This window comes from Erithacus rubecula (assembly GCF_903797595.1).
Source record: "Erithacus rubecula genome assembly, chromosome: 16".
In the NCBI taxonomy this organism is placed as follows: domain Eukaryota; kingdom Metazoa; phylum Chordata; class Aves; order Passeriformes; family Muscicapidae; genus Erithacus; species Erithacus rubecula.
In genome coordinates, this window is record NC_136668.1 from 17,738,123 (window position 1) to 17,765,082 (window position 26,960).

Consider the following 26,960-nt stretch of genomic DNA (forward strand, 5'->3'; position numbering starts at 1 on the left):
CAGCATGGGCAGTTTCTTTCATACCTGTATACTGATCTTCCTGCCTTGAGGTCATCTCAGCCTCTGCCTCTGGTAATGCAGGCTACCTGCTAATTTTGACCTGCTGCATTTGACCAGAAGGCTCATGTGTTTAGCCTGGCATCCCAAGTATGTGCTGGGAGCACACCAAGCTGCTTGCCAATTCTTGATTCTTCCTGGTAGTTTGGGTAGAGAATCTGTCTTGTCATGAAAAATTGTTTGTTGCACTGTGCTCCCCGTCCCTATCTTCTTAACAGGTTGGGGTCCAGAGATGCCTTCTCCACTGCAGCTATCCTGTGAATATGGGCTAGTTTATCTGCTAGAGATAAAAAGGGTTATTCCAGACCCATGAATCATTCAGCTTCACTGTATCCTGCTGTGTAGTTTCTTGTGCACTTCTGTTGTACTCTGTGCATGTGGATTAATTATAGCTGTTTCCCTCATTTGTGTGTGTGTGTGTGTGTGTGTGTAAGCATTAGAATTGGATAAACAGAGACCTGGCTATATCTAATACAGTAGCTTGAGTAATTTTGAATGCAGTGATCAACAATAAGAGTTTTGCATCTCATTCTAAACCTTTGTTTGAGTCTATCAAGTATTGCTTCTGTCTCTTGAATTTCCTTTCTTATTAATCATGGAGTGCAATCATCCTGAAGCAATATGCAGCCACAATCAGAGGTATTATAAAAATTAAGAAATACCATAGAATCATAAAATGGTCTATGTTGGAAGAGACCTTAAAGATCATCAGATTGTTCTGACATATATCATACAGAGTTTAAACCACAAGTAGCTAACCAAAGTGGTTATATAATTGACTTAAAGTACATAATCAATGGTTTTTATCACAGTATTTTCCAGTTCAAGATTTTAAGGGGTGGCTGTTATGTTACATGGAATTCAAGCAGATTAAAGCAGACATCATAAATCAGAGGGGCTTTAGCAGAGGGAGAATAAAATACTTGAGCTACATGTCTTAATACAGTTGGCTGCAGTTATCATACTTGTTCTACCTCATGTTGTCTTGCCATTTTGAAATGGAGGTGCATGAGACAGTGGGCAGCACCATTTTTGAATATGGGCTTTAAATTCTGGCTGTCTTTTTGCCAGTGTCCTATGTAACTACAGACAAGATGAAGCAAGAATTCAGAAATATATGGGTGTTGGCCTGCCCAAGTGAATTTAGATTGCATTCACAATACTGAAGGTTAGTATGTGCTCAGCCATGCAAAGGTGTAATGTCCCCATAATGTCCCCAGTCCGAAGGTTTCACTCCTTTTCAAACAAAAAACTTCCTTTTCTGGATACTGAATAAAAATGTAACAGTGTGCAAGGTTTACTTTTGCAAAATCTTCACTATAATGCAACTGTACCCGGCAACATAAATAGAGGAATAAATTAAGTACCTAATACATCGGAAGTTACGTTCCATGTGTAGTTTCTCTAAAAGATTCTTAGACAGCCTTTTGTAAAACCTGAGGATGTGGAATCAGAATTGGAGCAGCAAAATTAGATGCTAAGCAGTAACTGGAATTTACCTACAATCCAAATAAGATGAAGCAAGTGATGAGACATTATTTAAAACTGTTGTGCCCCCGTATATATGGTTTCCTTCTTCCTCGCTCCTGGTAGCCCTTTGATAGCTCTGAGCTTCTTCAGTTAAGAGGTATTGGTTGAGATGTATGACACATCAGTGATTTATTTATGCATCAAGCACACCTTGTAAGCATTGATTCAGTGAGAAATTATTGTGAAACTACACAGCATGTGAGTGAAGCTTATCACAGAAGGACCTGTTGACAATGCATCTTCCCACTTCTGGTTACTGGTAAGGAATCTTATCTTCTGATGGTAACTTCAGTGTTTCCCCAAACTTACCCCCATAGCTGGTATGCCTGCCAATGCCTGCTTGTAGTCACTCTTTTCCACTGCATCTCAGAATCTGAAATCAACCCACAGCTTCTTTCCTCTCAATTGGCAGTGTCTTTAAGATTCCTGTTCTCAGCTTTTGAAAAAGAGCTGCATGTTCCCACCAGATATTTGAAAAATAACCAGACAGAAATCATCTTTCTTTTCTCTCTTGTCTCCCTCATTCCCCTGCCTTGCAGGGAGCTTTTGATTTATCTCTGCCTTTATATATAGTCTAATAGGAGAATGGTAATGTAAGTTTCAAGAGCTGGATACAACCAAATACAGCTGTTTCCTCTAGAAAGGTGTCTTCTAAGAGAACAGCTTTCAATCACAGAGCAAAATGACTAAGGAAATGTTCTCAGAACAATTTCCAGTTCTAGGGCCCTAGCCCTTACAATGTCTTTTTTTGCAGTCAGCTTGCATTTTTTCTGTTTTCCTTACTTCTTTCAGCTTTTGATACTCTTCTACTACAATCTGCACCTTTGTGCTCCAAGGAGGGTTCCCATTGTGCTCTTCCACTTTACCTTTATTCCCAAGATCCATATTTTGTCTGCTAAACTTTTCCAAAGGGAATCCTATATTCTTGAGCCCTGATGAATTGTTGTTCCTCTTCATCATAGCAGCTTCTGCCTGAACCTCAGCTTCAGCAGGATCTCTGGATCTGACCTGGCATTTTTCTTAATGTAGCTTTGCTTAAGCTGTTCTATTCTAGGAACAGCTTGTGGGAGTTCCATGCTTTATTGTTTAGCCATAGCAGATTGACAGATATTTTGTGACCTGTTTAGACTATTTGTAGATAAACTACAAGTTTATCATGAGTTGTTTCAGCAGCAGCATATCTGCAAAAAAACCCCAAAACTATACAACCTTAATTTGAAAACAATTGATGAATTGCTTTCCTGGATAGGTCTTAATTATATAGCATTATACAATATTACTACTAAGTTAATAAAAAGAATACTACTAATAAATATTTTAATTTTCACTTAGCCTACAGCTGACTAAAAATAGCTATTCTAAAAATAGCCCTTAAACTACCAGTAGTTTCTTCTTGTGGAAAGGTAAGTTAATTAATTAATCTTTCATTTTTATTTATGATATGGAAAAAAAATTGAACTTCTTATTGCTAAATGTAAATTGCTAGTTTAAGATACCTTTTCTGAAGTTATTCTAAAGCTCAACATGCTACTAAACAGTGAGCTGCCACTTATATTTACAACGCCACTTTCTCTGCTGATGTTGAGATTCTGTTGTTCTTGGCACCATTTGTGTCTAATGCTCTGAAGACTTCCATACTGCCCCTTGGCACATTAAATAGCTTAAAACACTAAGGCACATTTTATTTAGGTGTCACCCATGCTGCAGTTATTTAGCATTCTCACACTGTCATATGTGTTACTCAGCAGATCTCTGTATTTTCCCTCTTCTGTTTGCATCTTCCACTCACCTGAGCATGAACAAATGACTCAAGTAACAGAGCTTTTGCTGTGCTGGTCACCAATAGGAAACTGATGCAGTTAGAAATTGAGTTATTTCATTGAAGGTTTTGCATGTTGTTATTTGGATGTGTGAAAGCAGATTCCTTTTATCCTATTAGTAGGACAGTTATGCCATCAGTGGTGTAAATTGTGTAGTCCCTTATGCAACCATTTTTTGGCCATTCATATCCAAAAGCAGACTGTGACAAAATGTTCTTTGTCATTGTCTGTAGAGACATTTATGTTTTCATCTCTTGCATGTAATGGGAAGTTTTCAATGTTTTGTCTTTGTCATCACTACTTATTATACTGAATTTCATGCATTCATGAGAAAATTTTTCCCAATCAGCTCTTTTAGTTCTGACTCTTTCCTCGGTCACATTCCTTTTAATAAAGGCTCTTCAGCAACTATCAGCAGCTAATGAGACTGCCACAGTGCCTTCCTTCAGAGGTTGTTTGTTTGTTTGTTTCAGCTTTTTCTGGTTGGTTTTTTGTTTGTTTTGTGGGTTTGGATTTGTTATGTTTTTTTTGTTGTTATTAGGGTTTTTTGTTTTGGTGGGTTTTTTGTTTGTTTTTGTTTTATTGTTAGCTGAAGAACCATAGTAGATTTCTAGCGATTTTTTTTTCCATTTAAAGACAGCTTATATAATGGTTATCTCAGTGTGATTCAGAGATCTGTGTATGGGGCCTAATCAGTCCTTGACTGTAATATACATGCATAGAGGTTCCCAGGGACCCTGTAATGAACTCTGGCATCGAATGAGGAGGAAGATTCTTTAAATAGTATTCCTTGGTGAGCTGTTAAAATACATGTGTTTCCTGTACTCCAGTATGCTTAAGCATACACATTTTCCACCCTGCACTACGGATATTCCCCCCCCACACACATACACTGTTCAGCCTTTTTTTTGTAGTTAACAAAGTAATCCTTGACCTCTCAGCTTTTGAGGAAGAGTATCTGGCAACATTGAAATTACCTGGAAACTACAGGTAACCTTTATTATTCTGGTTTTGGTAACCAAACATCAGTATCGGTTAGTTGAGTTTTATTTAGCATCCCGTTTGGGGTGAAACTTGGAGCCGTGGAACTCAAAAGCTTTTACACTTAGCTACCCTGTTTGCAGCGCGTTTAGCTGTTGTCTTCATTTCCCTGGAGGAGGCCGCTAGAGAGAAGATGGCTTCTATGGTCTCTGTAACGTCGTCTTCCCAAGTGCCTGTGATCTCAGTTCAGCACTCCCCTGTAATTTTTCTCAGGTTGCGCATGTTGCTTCTCTGCCATCGTTCCAGCAACGCCGCTTTTGTACCTTGCTGCTGCCGTTCCGCTGGCGGGGCTCCGCTCCCCGGTTCCCGCCGCACCTCCCGACGTGATGCGAGCGATGGCGGGCCCTTCCCTCGGCGGGCCAGGCAGCGCCACCGGCGGCTTCCGCGGCGGGCAGCGATGCGCGGGTCCCTGCGGCCTCTCCCTCCGCCGCATCGGCTCCTCCCATGCGAGCGCACGGGGCGGAGCTGCGCTTGCTGCAGGAGCCTACCCCTCAGAGCCGCCTCCCGCCGTTGCTCAGCCCGAGCCGCGCCCGGTGCCACCATGGTCTCCTGGATCATCTCCCGCCTCGTGGTGTGAGTGTTTGCGGCCGGGGCGCGGGCAAGTGCGCGGGCCCTTCCGCGGTGCCCCCTCGGGGGCCGCGGCCTAGAGCAGGGCCCTGGCGCTGGCCCGCGGGACCCCGCGCCCCGGGAAGGGGCGGCTGCGGAGGCGGGCGCCCTCGCGGGTGGCCGCAGCTGCAGCGGGCGCGTCCGCGGGGCCTCTGCGGCCCACGGGCGGTGCCGCGGGGAGGGCGGCCGAGCCCCGCCCGGATAGCGGCGCCGCGAGGCGCTGAGGGGTCTGCTCTTTTCGCAGGCTCATCTTCGGCACCCTCTACCCCGCGTACTCCTCCTACAAGGCCGTGAAGACGAAAAACGTAAAGGAATATGTGAGTACGGGCTCGCCGTGCCGGCGCAGCGGCCGCCTCGTCCTTCGCGGCCGCCCCTCAGCCCCCGTCCTGACGAGGGACGATGGCACCCGGTCCGCAGGGGCTCGCTTCAGCCGGGCCTCCCGAGCAGCAGCTCCAGCCGTCTCTGGAAAAGCTGCCAAGGATGGGCGCTTACTGAAATGGGAGGTTTCAACCCGTAGACGTGGGCTGTATACTCTCAGGAGATGCTGAGTGAGGCAGGGAAAGGCGGGGAAACATGCAACCTGGAAGCATATGAAAGTCCAGGACAAGTTCTTTCTTGTAACTTTATTCTTACTTTGTGTCCTTTACTGCTTTTTCAGTACTACTTTTGTTTTCTTCCAAAGGGTTGAATAATCCTGCTTGGTTTGTGGCTTCCTGTCAACTTTGCTTGTGATCAGCTTTTTATGTTGGTCAAAACTTCATTCTCTTTCCCTTCTGGAACCGTTTCCCTCTGTCTGTCTACAGCATTGCTGCAATTACCATATTTAAAACACCAGATTTTTTTTTGTAATGTTGCCTTCTTACAGAAGGGATGTTCCAAGTGGATCAGTTGAGACAAGACCTATGATGAGGAAAAGTATGTCATTAATTTTTAGGTTTTGTTTAGTGATTCAGTGGTTTAGATTTCCTGAAGTAGATAGTCTGGATTGCTGCAGCAGAAAATATAATCTTGTTTTTAGTTTCAGTGAAAATGCTGGAGTGGTTCAAGCAAATGTATTTGAACTGCTAAAACTTACATATTAATGCTTCTCCCTTGAGAGGACTGCATCAGAAATAAGCAGTTAGATGTTGGACTGCCATCTGCCTAATTCGCTTACATTTGAAGCACTTCTTCCTTCTCAACAGAAATGGAAAGATAGGGGGAAAAGATAGCAGAAGGGGCAGTATCTGTTCAAACTGTTCTTCATGTGAAAACTCAGCAGAAAACTTGAATGCCCTGCTGCCGATTTTCAAATCCAACTGTTTTATGTACTACTGCTTGTTCATCATGCTTAAGACCTTGGTTACGGTTTGGTGGTGGAGAAAATTCTTATAGGTGTATCTGTGCTAAAGTGCTGTATTGAAGCTTGAGTTGATGCAGATCAAGCTGCCACAAACAGTGACACCAGAGGACAGTGTAAATTTACTCCTCTCTACCACCATGATAAAAACTCAGGATAAATCCTTGAGCAGTTGTGGCAAACTGCTGCTATTAGCTCAGATTGTCCTAAAAACAATTTCTTTCTTTTCACATGTTGTCTTCAGCGTTGGTCAAGTCTACATTTCAATTGTGCTTTTGCATTTGCTGAATTTGTTTAGATTCTTGGTGCAAGCTGGGGAGACTATATGTGTGTCTGAAGCTGTTCATCATCAAATGAGCAGCAAATGACTCCTTTTAGTGGACTGAAAAAAAAAATGCAGCCTCATTCAATCTTCAGTTTTGGAAGATGTTTGTAATTTGTCATAAGAAAAAAAATAGGATTTCTTCCCATCTGCTTTCTGCTCTTTTAGTTTCTGGTCATCTGCAGGGACTTCTAGAACTAGAAGTTGGATTCTTCTAGTTTGTTTAGGAGCTATACTTCTTGTTTTTCCTTTGGCTTTAGATCATAGGGCAAAGGATGATAGAAGGAGACAAGCAAGGAGACCTGCGTCCAGTATCAAAGATGAGAACATGAAGTTTATTTGAACAGTAACAATGTTCTCCATTCTCAGTTCCTACTCCTGAGTCTGTCACCAGACTGAAATTAAGCACTAGGCTTACACTCAGGCTGCCTACAGTGACCCCTTTTGAATGACATCTGCTAATATATGTAAATACAATGGTTTTCACTAAGAAAAAGCAGACACTGTAAGTTCATTGCTTTGTATTTAATCCTATTTAGAGATAAAATGTCAGCCGGAGATCAATTAGGATCCTTTTTTGAATTCTTTAACCAACTCCCTCCTAATCTCTTGGATAGAAGAGTATCTTCTGCACAGTTTGTCATCTTACTGTTCACAACCTTTTCCAGATGTTTCATGAAGATGAGCAGCACAGATCTCAACACTGATTCCTGTGGGATTCCACTGGTAACTTTCCTCATTGTGAAAAGTGGCCATTTCCTTTTATCCTTTGTTTCCTTTTTTTTAACCAACTGTTAATCCTCAATAGTCCCTTCATTTTTATCCTTGATGATTTTGTTTCTTTAAGTGTTTATACAGACCTGTTAGAAACTGTTTAGAAACTTCATATACCCTTGCCCTGTAAGGAAAGCACTATAGCTAGCACAGGCTTATGGACACCTAAGTGTTCATCTACACTTGTGATTTTTTTTTTCTGAAAAAAACCCCTTCATTTTGTTACATATATGTAGGTATTTGCTAAATGCTTTTATTGCTATTACTGCCTTCATTTTGCCTAATGCTGAAGATTTACTGTGGATAGGTGTATAGGTTTTCTGAAATCTCTCACCTTTTTGGATCCCTTTTCGAAAACTTAGATTTATTATTTTTCACACACTTCATCATACAAGAGCTGATTCATATTGCTGCACCAAGGACTTAATAATTCATTTTGAAAAGTTGCTTTAGATCAGCTGGACAACACCTGGTCTTGTTCAAACTGATGGTACAAGGAATAAAAAAAGCAGGAGAGAGCCATACAATACAAGATTTGCTATTTTCTGTTCTGAAAAAGAAAGTTTACAGTACAGTGGAAATAATTTTGATTACTAACCACTATCTTCTAAACCATTCACTGTGTCAGAGCAGCTGGAAGCAGATGAATTTTCTTTTATGCAAAACATGTGGAGGGTCTTTCAAGAACAAATCACCAGATTTTTTCAACACATGCAAGTTTGGGGAAATACCTGCTTTTATATTATTTGCTGTAACAAGGATTGTCAACATGTCATTATTATATGAACATAATTGTTCATGTAAGTTTAATATATGGATTAATGTGTGGATTTAATATGTGGCATTTCCCTGATTCAGTTTAGTTCTTTTTTCCCATTTTTGATGACACTAGGAGTGTTAAACTGCTTTGAATTAAGGTGTCCTCATCATTTATCTGCTACTTTTGCTCTTTTTTTAGTTCTCAACAGGATAGAAAACCAGCAATTTTCCTTAGAATTCAGCCGACTCCTCTTGAGGAGTAATTGGCTTATAGCTGAGAAACCAGTTACGAGACCAGCAGAGTGTGTGTCTCTGTTTGTTAGGGGGGAGTTATTTTGTTCTTTGAAAGAAATACTGCCCCGGATACGGGTGTGAGAAAGTAGAGAGATAGGTGATAGGCATCCAAATGTGTCATAATAGTACATATTTATACTCTATACCTTAAACAAGAGAATTAGGCTGATGTGGCGTGTTCTTTGCTTTTTTACATCTCTCAGTGAGCTTTTATTAAAAAAAAAAAAAAAATTGCTTGTGTGATTTCTGGGAGTAATGATTAAGGCAAAGAATGCTAATTAGTGAGCTATCTTTCTTGGTATTTTGTTTTTCTTTTTTTCCTAAGGAAAAAAGTTACATCACGAAAATTCAGGGCTGCAGCCAAAAGTTAAACTTTGACACATGTATGTATATACACATGTGTGTATATATATATATTTTATTTTTGTGTTCATAATATATGGAAGAGTGTAACTTCTAAAGTGATCTTTTTTGATAGGTCATTTGGGACCTTAACACTGTTGCACCATAATGTTGCTCATCCATGTATCTGTATGTGTTTATCTATTTAGAGCACAGTAATCCTACATGCTTTCTCAGACTAAAATTGTACCATTCAGTATGTGTCCCTCTCCATTACAGATTATATATGCCTTCTTTTTGAATCTGTCTTAATGTGTGGAGATGGACCATTTATACTGAGAAGACATTTCACTTTTTTTCTGCGTTCTGATGTCTGTCCATTGAGTGACTGCTCTTTTGCAGGTGAAGTGGATGATGTACTGGATTGTGTTTGCCTTTTTCACCACTGCAGAAACACTCACAGACATTGTTCTTTCTTGGTGAGTTCCTTGGTGGGTCATTGCGTTTTTGGTTTTTTTAATTTTTTTTTTTAGTTTTGTTATTGCTATGTCTTTGTTTTGGGGGTTTTTTGCCTTTTTTAAGCAGAGAGGAGAAGTGTTAGGATGTTAAGAATAAACCATGTCTCCTTTAGGAGTTTTCAATCCCTGTGAAGAGTCAGCAGGTATCTAGCTACTGTGGGTAGTGGCTGCCATCGTGGTCATTTCAACTCCTTTGCTTGCAAAGTTAGGGTAAATGCCCAGTATCTATAAAAGGATCTTCATCCATTCATAACTTGAAATATTTTTGATAAGTTGTTAATGTGAACTGGTACAGTTCAAAAAATGATAGTTTAAAAGACACCTTACAAAAATGGTAGAAGGAAGGCACCTATTTTGCTTTGACTGTCTTTTATGTGGAAGTGCAGATCACATGCATGTCTGTGCTGTGAGAAGTTTGCATGATGAACTTCTCTTCCATTAGGGAGAGTGGGACAGACAGCAATAGAAAGAGGCAGATTCTTACTCTTTTCATTGCTCCGCATCATGCTTGCCAATATGGAGGCCTCCAAAAATGACTATTCATTGTTACCGGGCTACAACTGAACCTTTGAAACAGGGTATCTTCAGTTGTCTCATTGTGTACACCTCTGAAACAATGTTACTCAAGAGTTTCATCTTCTAAGAATGGTGAATTACTACACATGCCTTCCAAAAGTGTTCAGCAACTTTGTTTCTACCTGCATGAAATCTGAAAAGCAGACAAAGATTGAAAAAGTATAAGAACTTTAGCTTGTTCACATAAAAGACTTCTGAAAACAGAAGTTTATTCCTGCTAACTGAGTCACTAGAGAATTTGCATTCAGTTGTTTCAATCTCTGATATTGTATCTTCCCAGATTTTATTGGCTAAGGGTTAGAGATGACAGACTTGCTTTCATCCTGCTCTCTCTCATTTACTCTGGCCCTGCTTTTGTTTCTTATCTGAGGAGTATGTGTTGGAAGTTTCAGAAGCAGCCATCAGCTTTAGTAGGAATGTGATATTAAGATACATAGTTAAAAATTTTGAAAATTGAGAAGAGAAGCTAATGTAATATTAACATCTACGGATGCCCTCTGAGAAACTTCAGAATGATGAGAGTAGCTATCAGACTGTAATTTGATGTGTTTTGCAGGGCTGAGAGATGCCCTGTTTATGGAGTTTTCATGGCTATGGATGAAAGACTAATGATGCTCGAAGAAGGTATGTCTTAGGATTCTGAAAAGGGTTCTGCTTTTCTCACCTGAATAATTGATTCTCTTGTGTCTGAGCCTTTACCTTGCCTACACTCTTTCTGCCTGTGCTGCTCTGTACTAGTTATCTCCATCTGTCTCTGTGCTGATCTTGATTCCAGTTCTCCATCTTTCTCTCTTCTTCTTTTTTTTTTTTTCTTTTTTTTTTTCTTTCCTCTTTCTCTCAGGTTTCCCTTTTATTTCGAGCTGAAAATCGCATTTGTGATTTGGCTGCTCTCCCCTTACACCAAGGGCTCCAGTGTCCTCTACAGGAAGTTCGTGCACCCAACGCTGTCCAATAAGGAGAAGGTACCTGCTTGTTGTTGGAAGATACTGACCTGTCTGGGAACTGACTGACTTCTAATTCAATTATGTCACAATAAAAACTGGAATCAGTGAATCTTGCTTGTGCTGGCCTTAGTGAATGTAAAATGATTCCGTGTCTGACAATGATGTCATACTGCAGCTTACTGAAGATTGCAGTTTAGCCAATAGTTTGCCTAATGCTTAGAAAGCATGTTTGGCTAACCCAGTGTCATGGTCCCCTGCAGTCACTGTCAGTAGTTAAGCCTTTTGAATCACAATAGAAGCCGCATGTTCTGTAGCCAGTCTGGTTTTTTTTGCATTGTTGATATAAGCAACTGCTTTGTTTCAGTTGTTATAATTTGGAAATAGCATACTGTAATTTAAAGTTGCATTTACATGTTTTTCTCTAATTAGCAGAGAAACTCAAGTTATATGATCAGTGACATCTGATGCTAGTAGCCTGGAAAAAAGGTGTCTAGATGAGCTTTGTGTTTCTAAGGGTGATGTTGGGGAAACGTTGATCATGTTTGTAATGAGCAGCTAAATGCCATGTTCCATGTTGCATTCCTAGGAAATTGATGAATACATTACTCAGGCTTGTGACAAGAGCTACGAAACCATGATGCGAGTTGGCAAGAGAGGGCTAAACCTTGCTGCCAGTGCAGCAGTTACTGCAGCTGCAAAGGTAATGCAATGCCTTCTGTAGCATTCAGGAGTTCTCCAGCAGTTTATTTTTGTGTACTAGCAGTTAGGTGCTGTGGATCTCTTAGGGATACTAGTACTTCTTTGGCACCAACCTACTTTTCCTTCTTTCCTTGCTCTGCAGTTAATTCCATCCTTTGACTTAAAAAAAGTAGAGGGGGAGTGGAATGGATTTTGCTTTAACCTCTTAGTTGTTCTTGAGAGCATGCATTTTCCCTTTTCTGCTTTTTTCAGAGTACCCTACTTGGGAGGGAATAGAGCACTTTTGTTCCTCTTCTGAATGAATGATTCCATGTGAGATGATCTTGGTGACGTGCCTTTCACCCTAATTTTATATCCTCTTAGGGTCAGGGAGTTTTGTCTGAGAAGCTTCGAAGTTTCAGCATGCAGGATCTCACTCTGATCCGAGATGAAGATACGGTGCATATGCGAAGCTGTGATCCACAGCTGCACCCTTCTGGTGCGAGTTTGCTGGAAACTATTGAAGACTCAGGTACAGACCACCTGCTGGGCTATTGTGTGAGTCCTTGGATAGTGAGCCAGGAAGGTTTCCCTGAGCCTTGAGTCTCAGAAGGGAGTACAAGATCAGAAATTATCTGAGAGAAATTGCATTGTCTTCCCTTGAGCCTTCTCATTTAATATGCCTCCCTGTACTTATCCCATTATAATTATTCAGGATGGTTGACATCTCTCTGTCATGTGTTCCTTGAGGATGAGCCATTTTAAGCCTCATGAGATTCTTTAAAAGTATTTGCTAAAACTTTTCCTCTTTTTCCTTAGCTTCCTGTTATTCCTCTGGAGAGGAGAGCAGTGTGGCACATCGATCTAATGGAACCCCATCAGATACTAGAACAGACCCATCAGATGAAGATGCAGGAGACAAACTTCCTAAACGTACCCAGAGTCTCAAGACTCCTAAAAAGGTGATGAAAACTGAAGTGAGTTGGTGTATAAATAATTTCCAGCACTGACATTGATTTGTGAGCTTGGTTGAAAGGCTCTAGCTTTATATTCTCAGCATTTAGAAGCTGAATATATAAATTTTGTTGAACTGGCTTTGCTAATTGAGCCCTACATCAGAGAACTTGTCATCTTCTTGCTATACCTTTTGCATTTTTATCATGCCTGTAGGCCTCTGTCATAAGCCAGAGCCCCAATTTCTTTCATTTGGGCTTTGTGTTGAAGGGTGGAGCATTAGGTATTTTTAACATGTTTCATTGACAGTATCTTCTCTGCTACAGTCTGAATACATAATAGTGACATTTATACCTGGGACAGCCACTTCTCTCCATGTAAACGCAGCCCTCTTAGGCTTCCCTTGACTTTTACACATTAGATGAGGGGAATTACACCACTCCCCACCTACCCCATTCCTGGAGTTTTTTTCTTGAAGTTTGAGTAACTAGTGATTGTTCAATTGTCTTCTTATGTTCATGTGATGATTCAAAGTATTTACAGCCATTCAGATGGGATGTGAGATGCCTGATTGCTTATTATTAAAATAAACCATACAGGAAATAAATGCAGTTGTGTCCAAGAATCATGTAAGCTTAGCAGTCTTTTTTTCAGGTGTGTTTTATAGAAAATGCTCTTTGAAGTGTAGCTTTCCAGGTTTTGACTCTTACTTGAGTGTTTCTTAGGGTTTGATTGTATGTGGTAAAATGCTTCTCCCTTTTTATGATGTTGGGGTTCTATTTGCTTGATTCAACTTGGACTTTTGCTATTATTTTTATCTAAGATAAATAATACTATATAACTGACTGACATTGTCAATCTATTCAGGCTAAATATTTATTTGTTTGAAGGAAAGTAATTGCTTAGAGCATGATTTAAAGTACTGTTAAGGTGATTTTACAGTATAGGGGAAGCCTTTGCATGTGCTGAAGTGTTCCTTATAATTGAATCACAGAAAATTTTGAGGTTGGAGGGGATTTCTGAATTCATCTGGTTCAAACCCAGTGCTCATGTAGAGCCAATTCCCAGGACAAGGTCTAGGTGGCTTTTGATTTTCTCCAAGGAGGGACATCTGTGTCCGAAGATGTGTTTTAATTTAACTCGGAAATTTCTATGCCTTATTTCTGAGTTGGCCCCTCTTCTGTCTTGTCTACTGTATTAGACAGGAGTCAAAGCTCCCTAGTGAGGACTTTTCAAAGTGAAATTGTGAAAAGACAGAAAGAACTCTTCTATGTTGTTTATTGTGAATACAGAAATACCAATAAAGCCCTTTGCAGGCATTTTGGTTTTTATGCTCAGATTGTTGGATCTTTGGGTCAGCTTTAGGACTTGTACAAGATCTTTGACTGAGATCACTGAGGTTGCCAGCCAGGGCTGAATGCATCACAGATGAATAAATGTGTCCTTCTTGCCAGTATCTAGAACATAAGGCACAGAAGTAAAGTGTGCAGATTAGTTCAGGATGTTTCCATAGCTTTCAGAGAACTGCACTGCTGGTGGAAGTTAAGAAGCAGAAAAGTTAGAGCAGTGAAATGTTATGTGAATGTTATCAGTTAGAAATATTTGTGTTTAACCTTTTATTTCGACAGCTGACTTTGATTTTACTAGTGTAGATATCCTGTTTTAGAATGTCTTCTCCTGCTTGCAATTTGATGGATATGTTGAGTGATTTGATTAATGAAAAAAAAAGAATAGTTAAATAGGCTTTTGAGACAATGTAATAATGACATTATTATATTGATATTAATAGGGTTATATTGTAGTTGTTTTTTCCTATTTTCACTCTACATTCTTGCATCTTTCTGTTAGATATTTAGATGTTAAAATAAAATAGCCTAAGATGCCTCTTTTTATTTCTCCTCAGCTTCCAGTGAGAAGTGTAAAAGCCCGCCCTAAGAAGAAAGCTGCTGGTTCTCTTGCTTCTGGCGAGTCATCCTAAGGCAACCCGCTCCCCCAGCACCTGTCTCTGTCCTGGGATTTGCCTTTGGCTTTTATGGGGAGACTCCCCAAGGGAAGAGAGCTGAGATTCTTGTAAATAACCGATACTGCTTTACAGAGCTCATTCCAAGGCAAGGGGGTAGCTGGGATTCAGAAAGCAGAATAGAGGATACAAATCCTCAGGAATTTTCTCCTTTTCATCTCTCGTTGGAGGAATGCTGATATGTCTGTACATAGCCAGTTGCTTTGGAATTCCCACTGTATAACTCTAGTTGAGAATCTTTGGTGGAAAAACTGACTAGGGTTAGAGACATCCATTGCACAGAAGCTGGAAAAATACTAGACACAGGAGTTCCATGGGGCGGGTGGCTTTCTAAAATGTCTTATCTTGCTCTGGGTGTTCTCCTGCAGCTGTGTGTGGTTAAGAAGTGCCCACCATGAATCGTATTCCTTAAGAATGGACCATACCTGGTATGTCCATCACCTTCGAGAAGGTGGCTGAAGTGATGTGTGCTGGGTGCTTTTGAACATAAAGGACTGGCTTATGGAAGGTATATGCTAGATTCCCATTACTCACACTGGAACATGAAGAGATTGGTTTTTGTATTATTTTTTCTGGAAGGTGAAGGGAGATAACTGGAAAAAACTAATAAAGAAGATGTGCTATTATGTGCACATTATATGATGGAGCAGGCAAGAGTTACTGTTGAGAAGGAAAGTTTGGCATCTCTAAGACTTTGACTATTTTTGAAACTGCTTGAATTTTATTTCAGGTTCTAATGCCCACTTTGACTCCTATGAGAGCATCAGGATGAGGTGAGTCCCATGCAGTAGGTCCCATGCAGTTCCAAGGCAAGGTTCCTTGCTTTGCCATGTAGTGATTGAACTCATGTCACGTTACTCATGTCATGAAATCATGTTACTTCAGACAAATTATTTTATTCTAGCAGATATCTGGGGAAAATCTGTCTCAAAATAGTCTGCGGGCATACTTGAGAATTTCAGAAGCCCTCACCTCTCAGCTTTAGGACAGTCAGTCCTCAGGGCATGAGAACTGAAACCATTCATTTATTGACAGTTGACTTCTGCTAACATCAGGATTTCATTTATGGTGGATAAAAAGCAAGGACTAGCACACAATGCTGAGATTAATCAGTCATCTTGCTTTATCCTGGTGCAGCCCTTGCGCAGATTTTCTGTCTGACGTGTGCCGTATTTATCAGTGTCCTGAGACTTGAGCAATACTTAACACTTGGGACAGAAAACTACAAGTAATGTAGAATATTGTGGGAGTGAAATTGCGGTGCTGCAGAGAAAATTTGCATCATGCCAAGTCGTACCATCATGCCAATCTCTTGAAGGTTGTTAAGGGGAGATCCCCTGTGCACATGCCAGCTGAGTCAGTGAAAACTTAGGAGATTTATGAGCAGGGTTCTTGTTATCAAGATCTACAAAGAAGGTGCACTGTTATAGACATGAGTGTCTGAATGAATACTTGGTGGTTTTAATATTCACTGTAATTAGTTATCAAAAGAACCTGGCTCCTACATGCAGGTGTTTGTGTCCCATACTTCTGCTGTCACGTTTCTGAAATTAGAGTCAATTCTTCACAGGACCCAATATTGTAGAGAACAGCCTTGCGAAAATTTATGAAGTTGAAGACTAGGACTGAATTTTTTTCTTGTTTCCCATTGTCTTGGTGACAAATTATTTACTGTTGAATTGAGCAGTTATTTCAGGAAGCCGATTAAGTTGGGTTTACTATTTTTTGTAGCTTTAAAAAATTTAAACTTTACAGTCCACGTTAGAAACTTGGATCTCGTCAGAAATATTTGTCCTAAATTATCCACAAGACTTTATCCAGAAGTCAGTATAAAAATCTTGATTTGGTTCTGAATTTCACAAAAAAAAAAACCTGATTATTTTGTTCTTTGTTAGTTTATTAGCAAACTTCATGTCTTACTACACATGCAAATGCATGTCCTGAAGCAGGAATATTTTCTGTTTCCAAAGGAAATACCTCTCTTCAGAAAACAGATAAAAATCTTTCATGGTTATGTGGAAGATGCAGTTGTGCTGCCCTAGATGTTCCTGTACTTAGCAAGAGAGAACGATTGTTCTCTATATACAAAGTATGTCTATGATCATGTTATTTATTTGTTTTATTTTTAAAATTTTGCATAGTAAATTATTTATGTAAATCATTGTGAGGGGCTTGATTTAGAAACCAAGTCTCCCCATGTGCTGATCTTCTTGCCCTTTCCTTGTGCATGAACTGTGATAGTCTACGATTCTAAGTTTCCAGAGAGTGACTTCCCAGAATCTTCTCTAGAATCCATTTATTTGTCGAGACTTTTCTGCTTTGAAGCACAGGAAGAATTTCTGAAGATTCTGTTCTGGTACTTGGATTTATCTTTGTCTTCCTGAGCTGAATCCTGTGCTAAGTAGCTTTTACGTAGCATTGATGCTTGATGTCATTAGCTTGTGGGTAAATATGGGTCAGTTTTATTCTGACTTTTGTTTATACAGGGGAACTGGCTTTTGGTTGCAAGAGTGAGTCTACAGTAGAGTCAGGGACTATCCAGTGTGCAATGATGTCAAGCAGCAGAACTTACCCAGAGCAAGAGCAATGTCTTAGCATGGATACTGTTTTCTTTTTCTAGTACAAATGTGACTGCTAGATTGTGCTTTGCTTGCTCAAAGCCACTGCAGATCTACCACCACCCACGTGACCTCTTAGTGTGTTTCTAGATACAGTTCTGCATTGGATGGCACTGTCTTGCATAGAAATTCTCTTGTTAATGAGAATGCTGAATGTGCTGTTTTGATAAAATGCTTTTATCAGCTGCTGTTTGGTGTTTTCAGCAGGAAATGCTGGAATGTAGTTTCTTTTCAGTATCATCTCTGGGCTTCATTTGCACTTAAGCAAATGGTTAAATTGTCACCTAGCATTAGAACCTGTTGTGTTTGGTAAATGTGTAGAGCCTTTTCTTAATATGCCTGGCCACAGAGAAGAGTACAGTAAGAGAAAATGATACTTGAAGCTGGGGGCTGAAGAGGGTGGTATGTGTGTTTCAAACTTCGTGTGCCTGAAGATTATCCTAAAATACCTGTACTGCGAGATACAAAGTTGAAGCCGTGACTGCCTTTTGCAGTAGTATGAGTCAGTATTCTGCTGTTGGAAAAGAAAATAGTGAAATGTGGTTTCCTGTCTGAGAAACTTAATGATTTGTTGCATAAAAGGGAAAAAATATTTTCTTGTTTGGCAGTAATCCTCCATGGTGGGTAAGAAATATGAAAATATAGGGGAGACAACTGTCAGGTTTTAAACCTTTACCTAAACATCTTTATTACTTACTTTTTAAATTTTGAGTTTGTGGTTCTCCAGTTTTACATGTCTGGGACTGATTTCTTTTAGACTGGAATAATTTCCTTAATAGGTAGAGCATATATATAGAGAGGGGTGCTGGTGTTCTTAAAATTGCAAAGCTTGTCCTGGGGAAGTTTCACTTCCCTCATTTTAGTGAATTGATTTCCATTCATTGTGCTTTTGCAGTGCTGGGCTTTCTTTTATACGTCCCTCTTGGAAATGCAGCTCCCTCACAACATACTTCCTTGGAAAGAAAGATCTCTAAAGAAACACAACTTTCCAGAAATGGTTATTGGTTCTGTGTCATTTTAATCAGCAGGAAATTTAGTGTCTTAGGAGAAAAGTAAGGTATCTATGGAGGACTCTGCTGGTTCTCTGATTTACACATAGCATTATATTAAGGAGGTTCACAAGTTAACTGTGAAGTGTCATTGTATGCTTGAAAGCAGCTGTTGAATTGAGCTGATTTTTCTGTCTTCCAAAGTTGCATATAATGCTGGAAAGTGTGGATTGTTCCCTAAGAGAGAAATCCAGGGGAAAAAAGTTGTATTCTGATGGAGACACCGTATTGTCTCACTTCTGCTTGCTGGCGAGATGCTGGATGACATCTCTATGTAACTGGTCTGTACTAAAGTTTTTGTTGCTTTAGCCACTAGGAATTTTGTAACACACTGTCTGGCTGAAGCATCTCATGATGCTGCTTTGTGTGTTGTCTTGAAAAGTCGAATATGTGAAAAGGAAAGTATTCTTGAACTATGAAAGTTACATGAGCTTGTAGAAGCATAGAAGTGTCAGAGTTGGAAGGGACCTCTGGGGGCCATCTGATTCAGCCTCACAACTCAGTCAGGGCCACCTGCTGCCAGTTCCTGTGTGCTATTTCTGGTCTGGAGTCTACTGAGTTTAATGTTTAAGAGCTGATAATGTGTGCAAAAATGTATATATGGGAATATGCTTTAATGTTACTGAGGAGAAATGTTTCTTGGACACTTTTCATCTGGAATTTGGCTCTGTTGCGAGACACTATAAACATAACTCATGCTCATGTTCCTTATATGTATTGTTAAAAAGCTTAGAGGCCTCAAAAAAGGTCTTAAGAGGTGTGCAGAGTAAGTTGTGAAAACAGTTGGTGTTCACAGTAAATGGAGAAAATAACTATATAGCAGCTAAGACCCTGTCTTGTGAGCTAGATAGATAGAATTAGAGTAGAAAACAAGCTGTGTATAGTACAGAGTTGTCCAGTAAATACTGCTAATTTCCTGAGCCTCAAGCAACACTTAAACTGTGCATTCTATTGATTTCTTTTTGAGCCTTATTTCTCTCTTGGAGTCAATCTCTGTCTCCTTCCCTCCCTTCTCCCTTTCCCCCTTCTAAATTGGACTTGAGCTAAATACTCTTCTGAGATTCTTCAAACTTTCATCCCTTCAGAACAATAAAGTTTGACTTTTACCTCAGCAGGCAGCTGATCTGCAGGGAGGAATATAAAATATCTCTCATAACTTTGTAGATGTGTTATGGTGGAGAAGCACTAGCAGGAATCTTCACAGGATATGTTTGCCTGGGAAATTCTACCCTCTGCCTCCTGCCAAAGCCTGCGTGTTTGGGTGAACCAAATGCTGGAGTTAGCTACACTGATATACACAGTTACCCGTAGAATCCCAAAATTCAAATTTCCAGTGCTCTATTTCTGATGATAATAGGAATTAAAATAGTACAAAGTGAAAAGAAACAGTGTCAAATTGATGGGTTTTTTGTTTTTGTGAGTTTTGTGTGTGTTTGGTTTTTTTTGGTGGGTTTTTTGTTTGTTTGTTTTTTGTTTGTTTGTTTTTTGCTGTTGGTGGTTTTCTGGGGTTTTTTTTGCAACTTTGCAGGTAAATTTAGGTAATCGTTATTTATATGCCTAAAATCTTAGGGCCTGAAGCCCCTTGCAAGCTATTTGTTACTTTCTTACTCTCTTTCATAGAACTCCTATTCTTCTGTGAATTGGTAATGGGTTTTTTTTTGTTTACTTTTATTATGCAAGGGCTGGCTTCCTTTTTACTGACTGTAGAGACTTGAAATATACTGTATTAGAGCTGCAATTTAGCCTTTTTTTGTTATTTAAACCTATGACCTAGATTAATATGTGTAACTTGTACAGCAAGGCCTAAGTCTGGATTCCCAGGTAGAATGTGAGCATATATTACAAATAGCATAGTTTGACATATTTCCCTTTTCTTGCAGTGGATTCTGGCTGAAATGTGCTCACTCCAGACCCTTTGGACATGAGCATTCTGTCAGCATTTAACCAGATAATGTTAGAAGTAACATTTATGGGAATACTGCAAAAAAAAGTGAACACTAAAGGAGCAAAAGCTCAAGTCTTCTGTAATATATAACTGTCTGAGACTATGTAAAACATTAAAGCGTTTCTGGCAGCAGTGGAAATGCATTGCTATACTGACTTACAAAGATAGGGAATTCAGTCATGGTCTTTGTATCAGGTTTGTGAGGAAAGTCAGTCTGGATGGCAAACATGTACTAAGTTATTATTACAAGTAATGCTTAGCTACTTACCAAAAAGAAAGAAGTCGAAAAATTTTGGTGACTATAAAATGGAGATAATTTTCCTGATTGTCAAACCTGGTGTTGAATATAAACTTTCTGTATTCATGCTGCTGCCTTATTTGGGAAAGCACTGCTTTAATGGACTCCTCATTTCTGGCTCCTCTGTCAGATTATTTCTCAAATTAATCTCAAATTAGAGATGCTTGGGTTTGACTCATCGTGTTGGTGTCGAAGTTCCCGTTAGCACAGTGCTGATCTGAAGGCAGTAAGGCGCAAGGACGGTTGTGAATCGTTTTTTGTCCACCAGAGGGTGTGAGAGTAACAAAATCACCGACCCCGAGTGAGCAGGATCGCGATTTCCGTTATGGCAGTTGTGTCCTAAGTATGAGGATCCTTGAGGATGAGGGGAAAAACAAGCTGGGGCTCTAATGAAGACATATGAAGTAATACTGCTGTTAACCTCGGGCTGAAAAGGCTATTCTAGGCATTCTAATTCAGCCACTATCCAGTGAGGTTTGCTGAGACAATAGCATTACAGAATAACTGTCCTCACTTTTTGTTGTTGTTGTTGTTGTTGTTGTTGCACATTCAAACCATTTTCTAGCTGTAGGAAGCAGCTCTGAAAATGGCAATGTTTGTGATTTCCACACACACACACCCCCCCCCCACACACCCCCCCCGCCCTGGGTTTTGCAATTAACCAATTGTTGTGTGTTGCTCTACTTTATACTCTGAATTTCAGTAGTATTTCCTGGTAAGGATGAGTATTTTCTTTCAGTTGGATCTATTTTCTGTGAAAAGAGAAGTAATTTTAATCTAAAAATACAGATTTGTCTAATGTTGCTATGGTAATTTGTGACCATGGCAACAGAGAGTTAGCATTCTGAAGAACATACAGACAGATCTGGTTGGTTTCTTGGTTGGTTGGTTTTTGTTTTTAAAGTCAACAACCTAATTAATATGCACACATTTCACAAAAAGCTCTTGACTTTTCATATTTGTTAACCATAAAAGATCATATTGGGTCCAAGGGATTTTGACATTCTTACATAGAAAAGCTGATGTTAGAACATAATGTAACAGTATGAGATTTTTTCTAATGTTGAGAAAATCTTTTATTTGCAACAGCATAGATGGAGGTTTGTGGAATGAAGGAGAATCCAAGACATACCAGGAGGTTTCTGTAGGAAAGAGAAATAGAACCTAGAATAGTCCTGGGTATTCTTCTATGTCAGATTTCAGGAGAAAAAAAAGCAAGAAGAATAAAATATATTCAATATGTTTCTATTTTTCCATCATATGATCAGAGTTAGGTAAACCAACACAGTGCTTTTGGGCAGGTGCAAAATTTCAGATAGGAGTTGTGGATTGCCCTGACATGCCCCATCCCAAGAGCGTGTGCTACATTCTGTGAAACATTTAGTAATGGTTTAAAGAGTTATAAGAAATTGAGGGAGGTAGGAATGGGCTTTTCTGGTTAAGCCTTGTGGTTGGTGTATTTATCTCTGCCAGTATAGAGCTAACATAAAGACTTTCTACTGTCAGCACTCAATGTCAGTTTTTAGGAAGTGTGTGGATATAAGTTTAGCCAAAGCCAAACCATAGATTTTTCCCAAGTTTTTCCTTTTTCCTAGGCTTTGTTGGGAAATTTAGCAACTGAATGGAAATTATAACACTGCTGCTATTGCTTGCTTATTTGGGGCAATGAATATATTGAATTAAATAGAATTAAGCAGTATTTAATAGTTTGATTTTTGTAAAAGCCAGCTGTTGTGACCAATCTGTATTTAGCACAAGAATACGGTAAGTGATGCATGGAGCCATTGTAGCACAGGAAGACTATTACCTCTGAAAAGGGGAGGCAGAGAAGAGGCCAGCCCAAATTGAATGGGTTCAGCTAGTGCAGTCCCTGTCTCTGATACTGCTCAGTCTATTCGATGACCGGGGGTAGTGTGGAATTAAGCGTACATTGGAAAACGCCTCCTCATGACACTGTCACCTTTTTACCCATGTGCCGAAGCACAGTGCAGTTAAATGACTGGATTAATGGAGTCTTCCTGAGAGGGGGAAATTGTTTGAATTCTGTCACTAATTTTTTGTAGTCATTAAGTTTGCTCACTTGCTGCAGTATAATGACTTAAATGTACAAAACCCGTCTCGTATTGTGCTTGCTTTAATACCCAGACTCATCTTGGGTATCTTTTAACTTTCTCTTTTTTGAAGAACCTGTTTTAAAGGGGCCATTGCTTATCTTCCATTTCTCTCTGGAGTATAATACAAAAGCTTTTATCAATGCACAGGTGCTGTCGTTCCACAGGGTGGCAACTAATCCATATTTCTCTTCTCAATTATTTTGACGTTTCCACTAGAAGTGGCTTTCCTGGCTAAGTTCCTTTCTGAGGCATCAGGGTCATAAGCATGGAAAGACAGCCCTTTTGTTGAGCTTAAAGAGTATTTGGAAAAGTTCATTATACTATGTCTATTCAGGCTGTATCAACTTGCTGAAGATTGCTGATGAGACCAAAAAGGCACCATGTAAGGACTAAATTTTGAACACTTCTTGCTACTGTCTCATGTGGGTGTCTCTGGTAAGTGGTGCTCCAAGCACAACTGATCATGATGTTTATGATGGCACCTCTAAAGAAAAAGTTGCTGTGATAAGGTTTAGTTATTGATGTTTGGGGGGAAGAAAGGTTCTGGAGGATTTTTATTCACTTTTTATTTCCAGTTTATTTTGACATATAAATGTCTCGGATACTTTGAATTTAAATCTACGTATGTCATTAGAATAGATTTATAAGTTGAAGGTATGGCATTTTGTTCTATGCTAGTGAGTTTGCATACCTTTTTCCCACCTCAAGCCCCAGTTTCTTGCTACTTATGCCTGTGGATATTATTTTTTAAAAATGCTGTTTTGTTAATTCTCAAACTGTGCTCCTAAACTATTTTAGTTTATCTTCATGTCTTACGTGTTTAGTCTTCTGTCTTTCCCCCTCTCCATTGCTGAATGAATAAAGATATGAAAATGAATACAGAGTCCTGCTATTTCTGCTATGTAAAAATAAGGCAAATTTTGGGAATCTGGGTTGTCCTGGCATTATTTCCTCACTTAAATATTCCTCACTCTCAGGTTGTGTCCTCTTTGCAGCTGTTAACTGAGGACTTGGATTTAATATCACAAGTGTATTAGGTGGCCTTTTTGTTCTGGACAGAATAAAATACTTTGGTTGTTAAGCATCTAGGAGACCTACCTGAATTGTAATTGTAAGTAACTTTTGGGGAGCACAAAGATTGGAAAGCATTCATATATGCAAAGCTAGAGAATGGTGAATATCCTTTTCTGGGTCTATGTGCCGATGTAGAAATGTTTAGTCAGTACTACATAGCTACTATACCTAGGCATGAAACATTAGAGTGGTCAGGAAATAATAACTGTCGTGCAGAGCAGGTAGCAAGAACTCAGCTTACTTACTGGAAAACCTGTGGTACGGACAACAGGCAGAGGATGTGTGAAATTACAAGTTAAAAACAGGCTACGAGAAGAATTTTCTGTCGCTGTCAGTAACAGTTGGTTTTCTACAGACCCGGCTAGCAGGTGAAGTGGGTCATTGGGAGGTAGCAGTTGTAATGGCTGGGATAAGAGAGGAAGTCAGGTAGTAGGGTTCTAGTGGCATCTTCATACCTGGTGTTTTTGATAAGTCTGAAGCTGATGAACTGTGGTCTTTAGCTGGAACTTCGTAACAGTAGTAATGGACTGACATCCTTTTTGGCTTTGAAATTCAGCCTAGCTTTTTTTTTTTCCTCTCCAAAGTAGACTCTTGTGTAGGTGGAGCCTTTCTCTTTTTAGCCCCTTGCTGACAGTTTTTCCTGCCAAGGCAATGAATCAAAGAATCATAGATTGGATTGAGTTGGAAGGACCCTTAAAGATCATCTAGTTCAACCCTACTGCCATCCTTCTACCACTGTGGATGTTCTCGTGAAGGGAGCAGATTTTCTTCTGTTTCAACCAGCTCAGCTTGGCCATTCTTAAACTCAGCAGTTGAAAGCTGAAGTGTTTATATAGTAAATAAAAAATGTTTGACTATATTTCTGGGCATATGCAAAAATTGTGGTTATTTTGTAGGTCTGTATATGTCTGTTACATTTCATATCCCCACTTGCTCCAACAGCAGTTGATGTATGCAGAATGATTTCAGGAGCTGCAGAAGTTAATGAGCTGCACTGGGTTTGGACTTTGAGTTTGCCTGTTTATTAGAATCATTTGCAAGTCTCAAAATTTGTGAATTTGTGAGTTGCTAGCCTTAAACAGTTTTTTCCTTATCTTTCATGAAACTCAGACAAGAAACACTTTTCATCAAATTGACCTCACAGAAATCTTGATTGCATCCTCCTTTAGCTTGAGTATTACTATGTACCTTAAAATTTTAGCATAGTTTCTTTTTCTAACCACAGAAGATAAATGAATAAAACATGGGAGATATATTTCACACTGCTTTTGAAAATGCAGCTTCTAATGAGTTACCTAATACACTGTGCAGTGAAATTTCCATCCTTCCCCTTGTAATTGCACACAAACCCATTATTTTTATTTATACTTGACAGATGGGTAAAATGTAGCCATTTGAGAAGGGAGGAAGGGCTGAATTTTTGTAGAAATTCCAAACGGCTCTGCACTGAATCATCAGTCCCAAGAGCACAGACATTCCATAGAAATGTCAGATAGTCCTTCTGGCATATTAATGAGGAAGCAGCAATAAATTTTCAGTCATGCTGATTTTCAAGTTCTTGCTCAGCTTCCAATAATTTGTATTAGCGTTCAATAATAGAACAGTTTAAGCAAATCCAAAATCAAGATAATGATACAGTCCAGATTTGGGCTATTTTAGTTACAAAGTGGAAGCTTGCCTCTAGTGATGTGTTTGTGTTATAACAATCACAGTTCTTTCCTCAGCTTTTACAGTCAAGATGAAGAAAACACTGTAAGTCTATAACTATTCTAACTACTATGAGGCTTTTCCTATTGGAAGATTGTGAATTTTAGCTTATTAGAAACTTAAGCATTGGTTTATCTTTCAGTACTCTGAAGTAATTTGCCTTCAAATTTTCTTTGAAGCAAGACTTGTGATTTAGTTTGAAATTTTTGTCACAGATCAACGAAATATTTATTTGCGAAATAAAAGGCAAAAAATATATGTTCAGAAACAATAACTTACTGAAGAGGTGGGTGGGAAGTTTAGGTAGTTAATATGACTGACTTTTTTTTGTCAAAGGATTTAAGGTTTTTTGAACATAATGCGAAGAAACCCCTTCATGTACCACTGAAGTTGAATATCTAAAAATAGAAGGAAGTGCAAATGGGAACGCTTAACAGAGTTTGTTCAGCATAGGCACATTGTATTTCCTCTTATTTAAGAAGTACAAGAGGAGGTGTTTTCAAATTCTTGTATTCGATAAAAAATAATTCATTGGGCTTCCTTAGTCTGAGAATAAGAAAAAGTGAATTGACCTGTTTTCATAGCAAAGGCCGAAGGTCTGTCTGCAATACATGAGTCTGTAACACTGTAATTGCTAGCTTATGGGATTTGTTGTTGTAATGTCTAAAATTAATGGGTTTATTAGATTCCAATTTGATTTGTTTTGTAGCATACACAGTAACTGAAAATACTACAGTAAATGATAAAACAAACAAACAAAAAAAAAATCCAAGAAAACAACAACTGCTCTTCCCTCCCTTCTCTACTCACTCGGAAAGTGCAAAAAATCTAGAAGCAAAATTACGCGATCTGAGCTGTGAATCAGGTCCAGCGTACATATAGTACTCTGGATGCATTGCTGTGTATTTGTACTCTTCATAACACAGCATTTCATAGAATTGTTATTGTGATTAACCACAGATAGAGTTCTCAGTCTTGGTGGTGAGTAACAATACAACATAACATGTAATTTGTAAGTCCAGCTAGAAGGGGAAATTATTTCCTTTAAGAATACTGTAGTCCTTTTACTTCAGTAATCTTCCACTGGTCTGTTCATTCTCCTAACTATCTAACATGTCTTGAGTTACCACCAAGTCAATTCAAAATATTTTCACTTTTTCCTTGCCTGCATTAACCATTCAGAGAAAACAGTGGTGTTTAGCTGTCCACAAATCCAAAACTATTCTGAAACAAGTATATGCAGTTTTTGTAGCACCTGGAATTAACAGTTTGAGACCAGTTGCTTATAAACTGTCAGCATTGGAGATGTGACAGAGCAACACAGCATAACTACTTTGCTCTAATCCAAAGACTTTATGCTCAGTCTATGACAATGTCCTCACCATCTTTCCTATGATAAAATTCTTTCAGTCGTCCACATTTGTGGAAGGTTCTGTGTCTCAATAATGGAAACAAAAGATGGAGGACAATTGTGTGAAGGATACCAGTTAACCTAAGAAATTGTCCTTTCCTGACTCACATATAAAATGCAGAAGACTCCAAACAAAACTTGTCCCCTGGCTCCAGGACACTAAACATCAG

The 26,960-nt window shown here is 39.2% G+C and overlaps 1 protein-coding gene across 1 annotated transcript; it reads left to right on the forward strand.

Moving 5' to 3' along the window:
* The first annotated feature begins 4,810 nt into the window (after positions 1 to 4,810).
* REEP2 (receptor accessory protein 2) lies at positions 4,811 to 17,683 on the forward strand. The gene is given in 10 exon segments (XM_079320107.1): positions 4,811 to 5,021; positions 5,299 to 5,371; positions 9,287 to 9,363; positions 10,535 to 10,581; positions 10,584 to 10,602; positions 10,820 to 10,940; positions 11,509 to 11,622; positions 11,985 to 12,132; positions 12,420 to 12,577; positions 14,458 to 17,683. Coding segments are annotated over 10 exon segments (1,008 nt in total). The 5' UTR covers positions 4,811 to 4,845; the 3' UTR covers positions 14,533 to 17,683.
* The last annotated feature ends 9,277 nt before the right edge of the window (positions 17,684 to 26,960 follow it).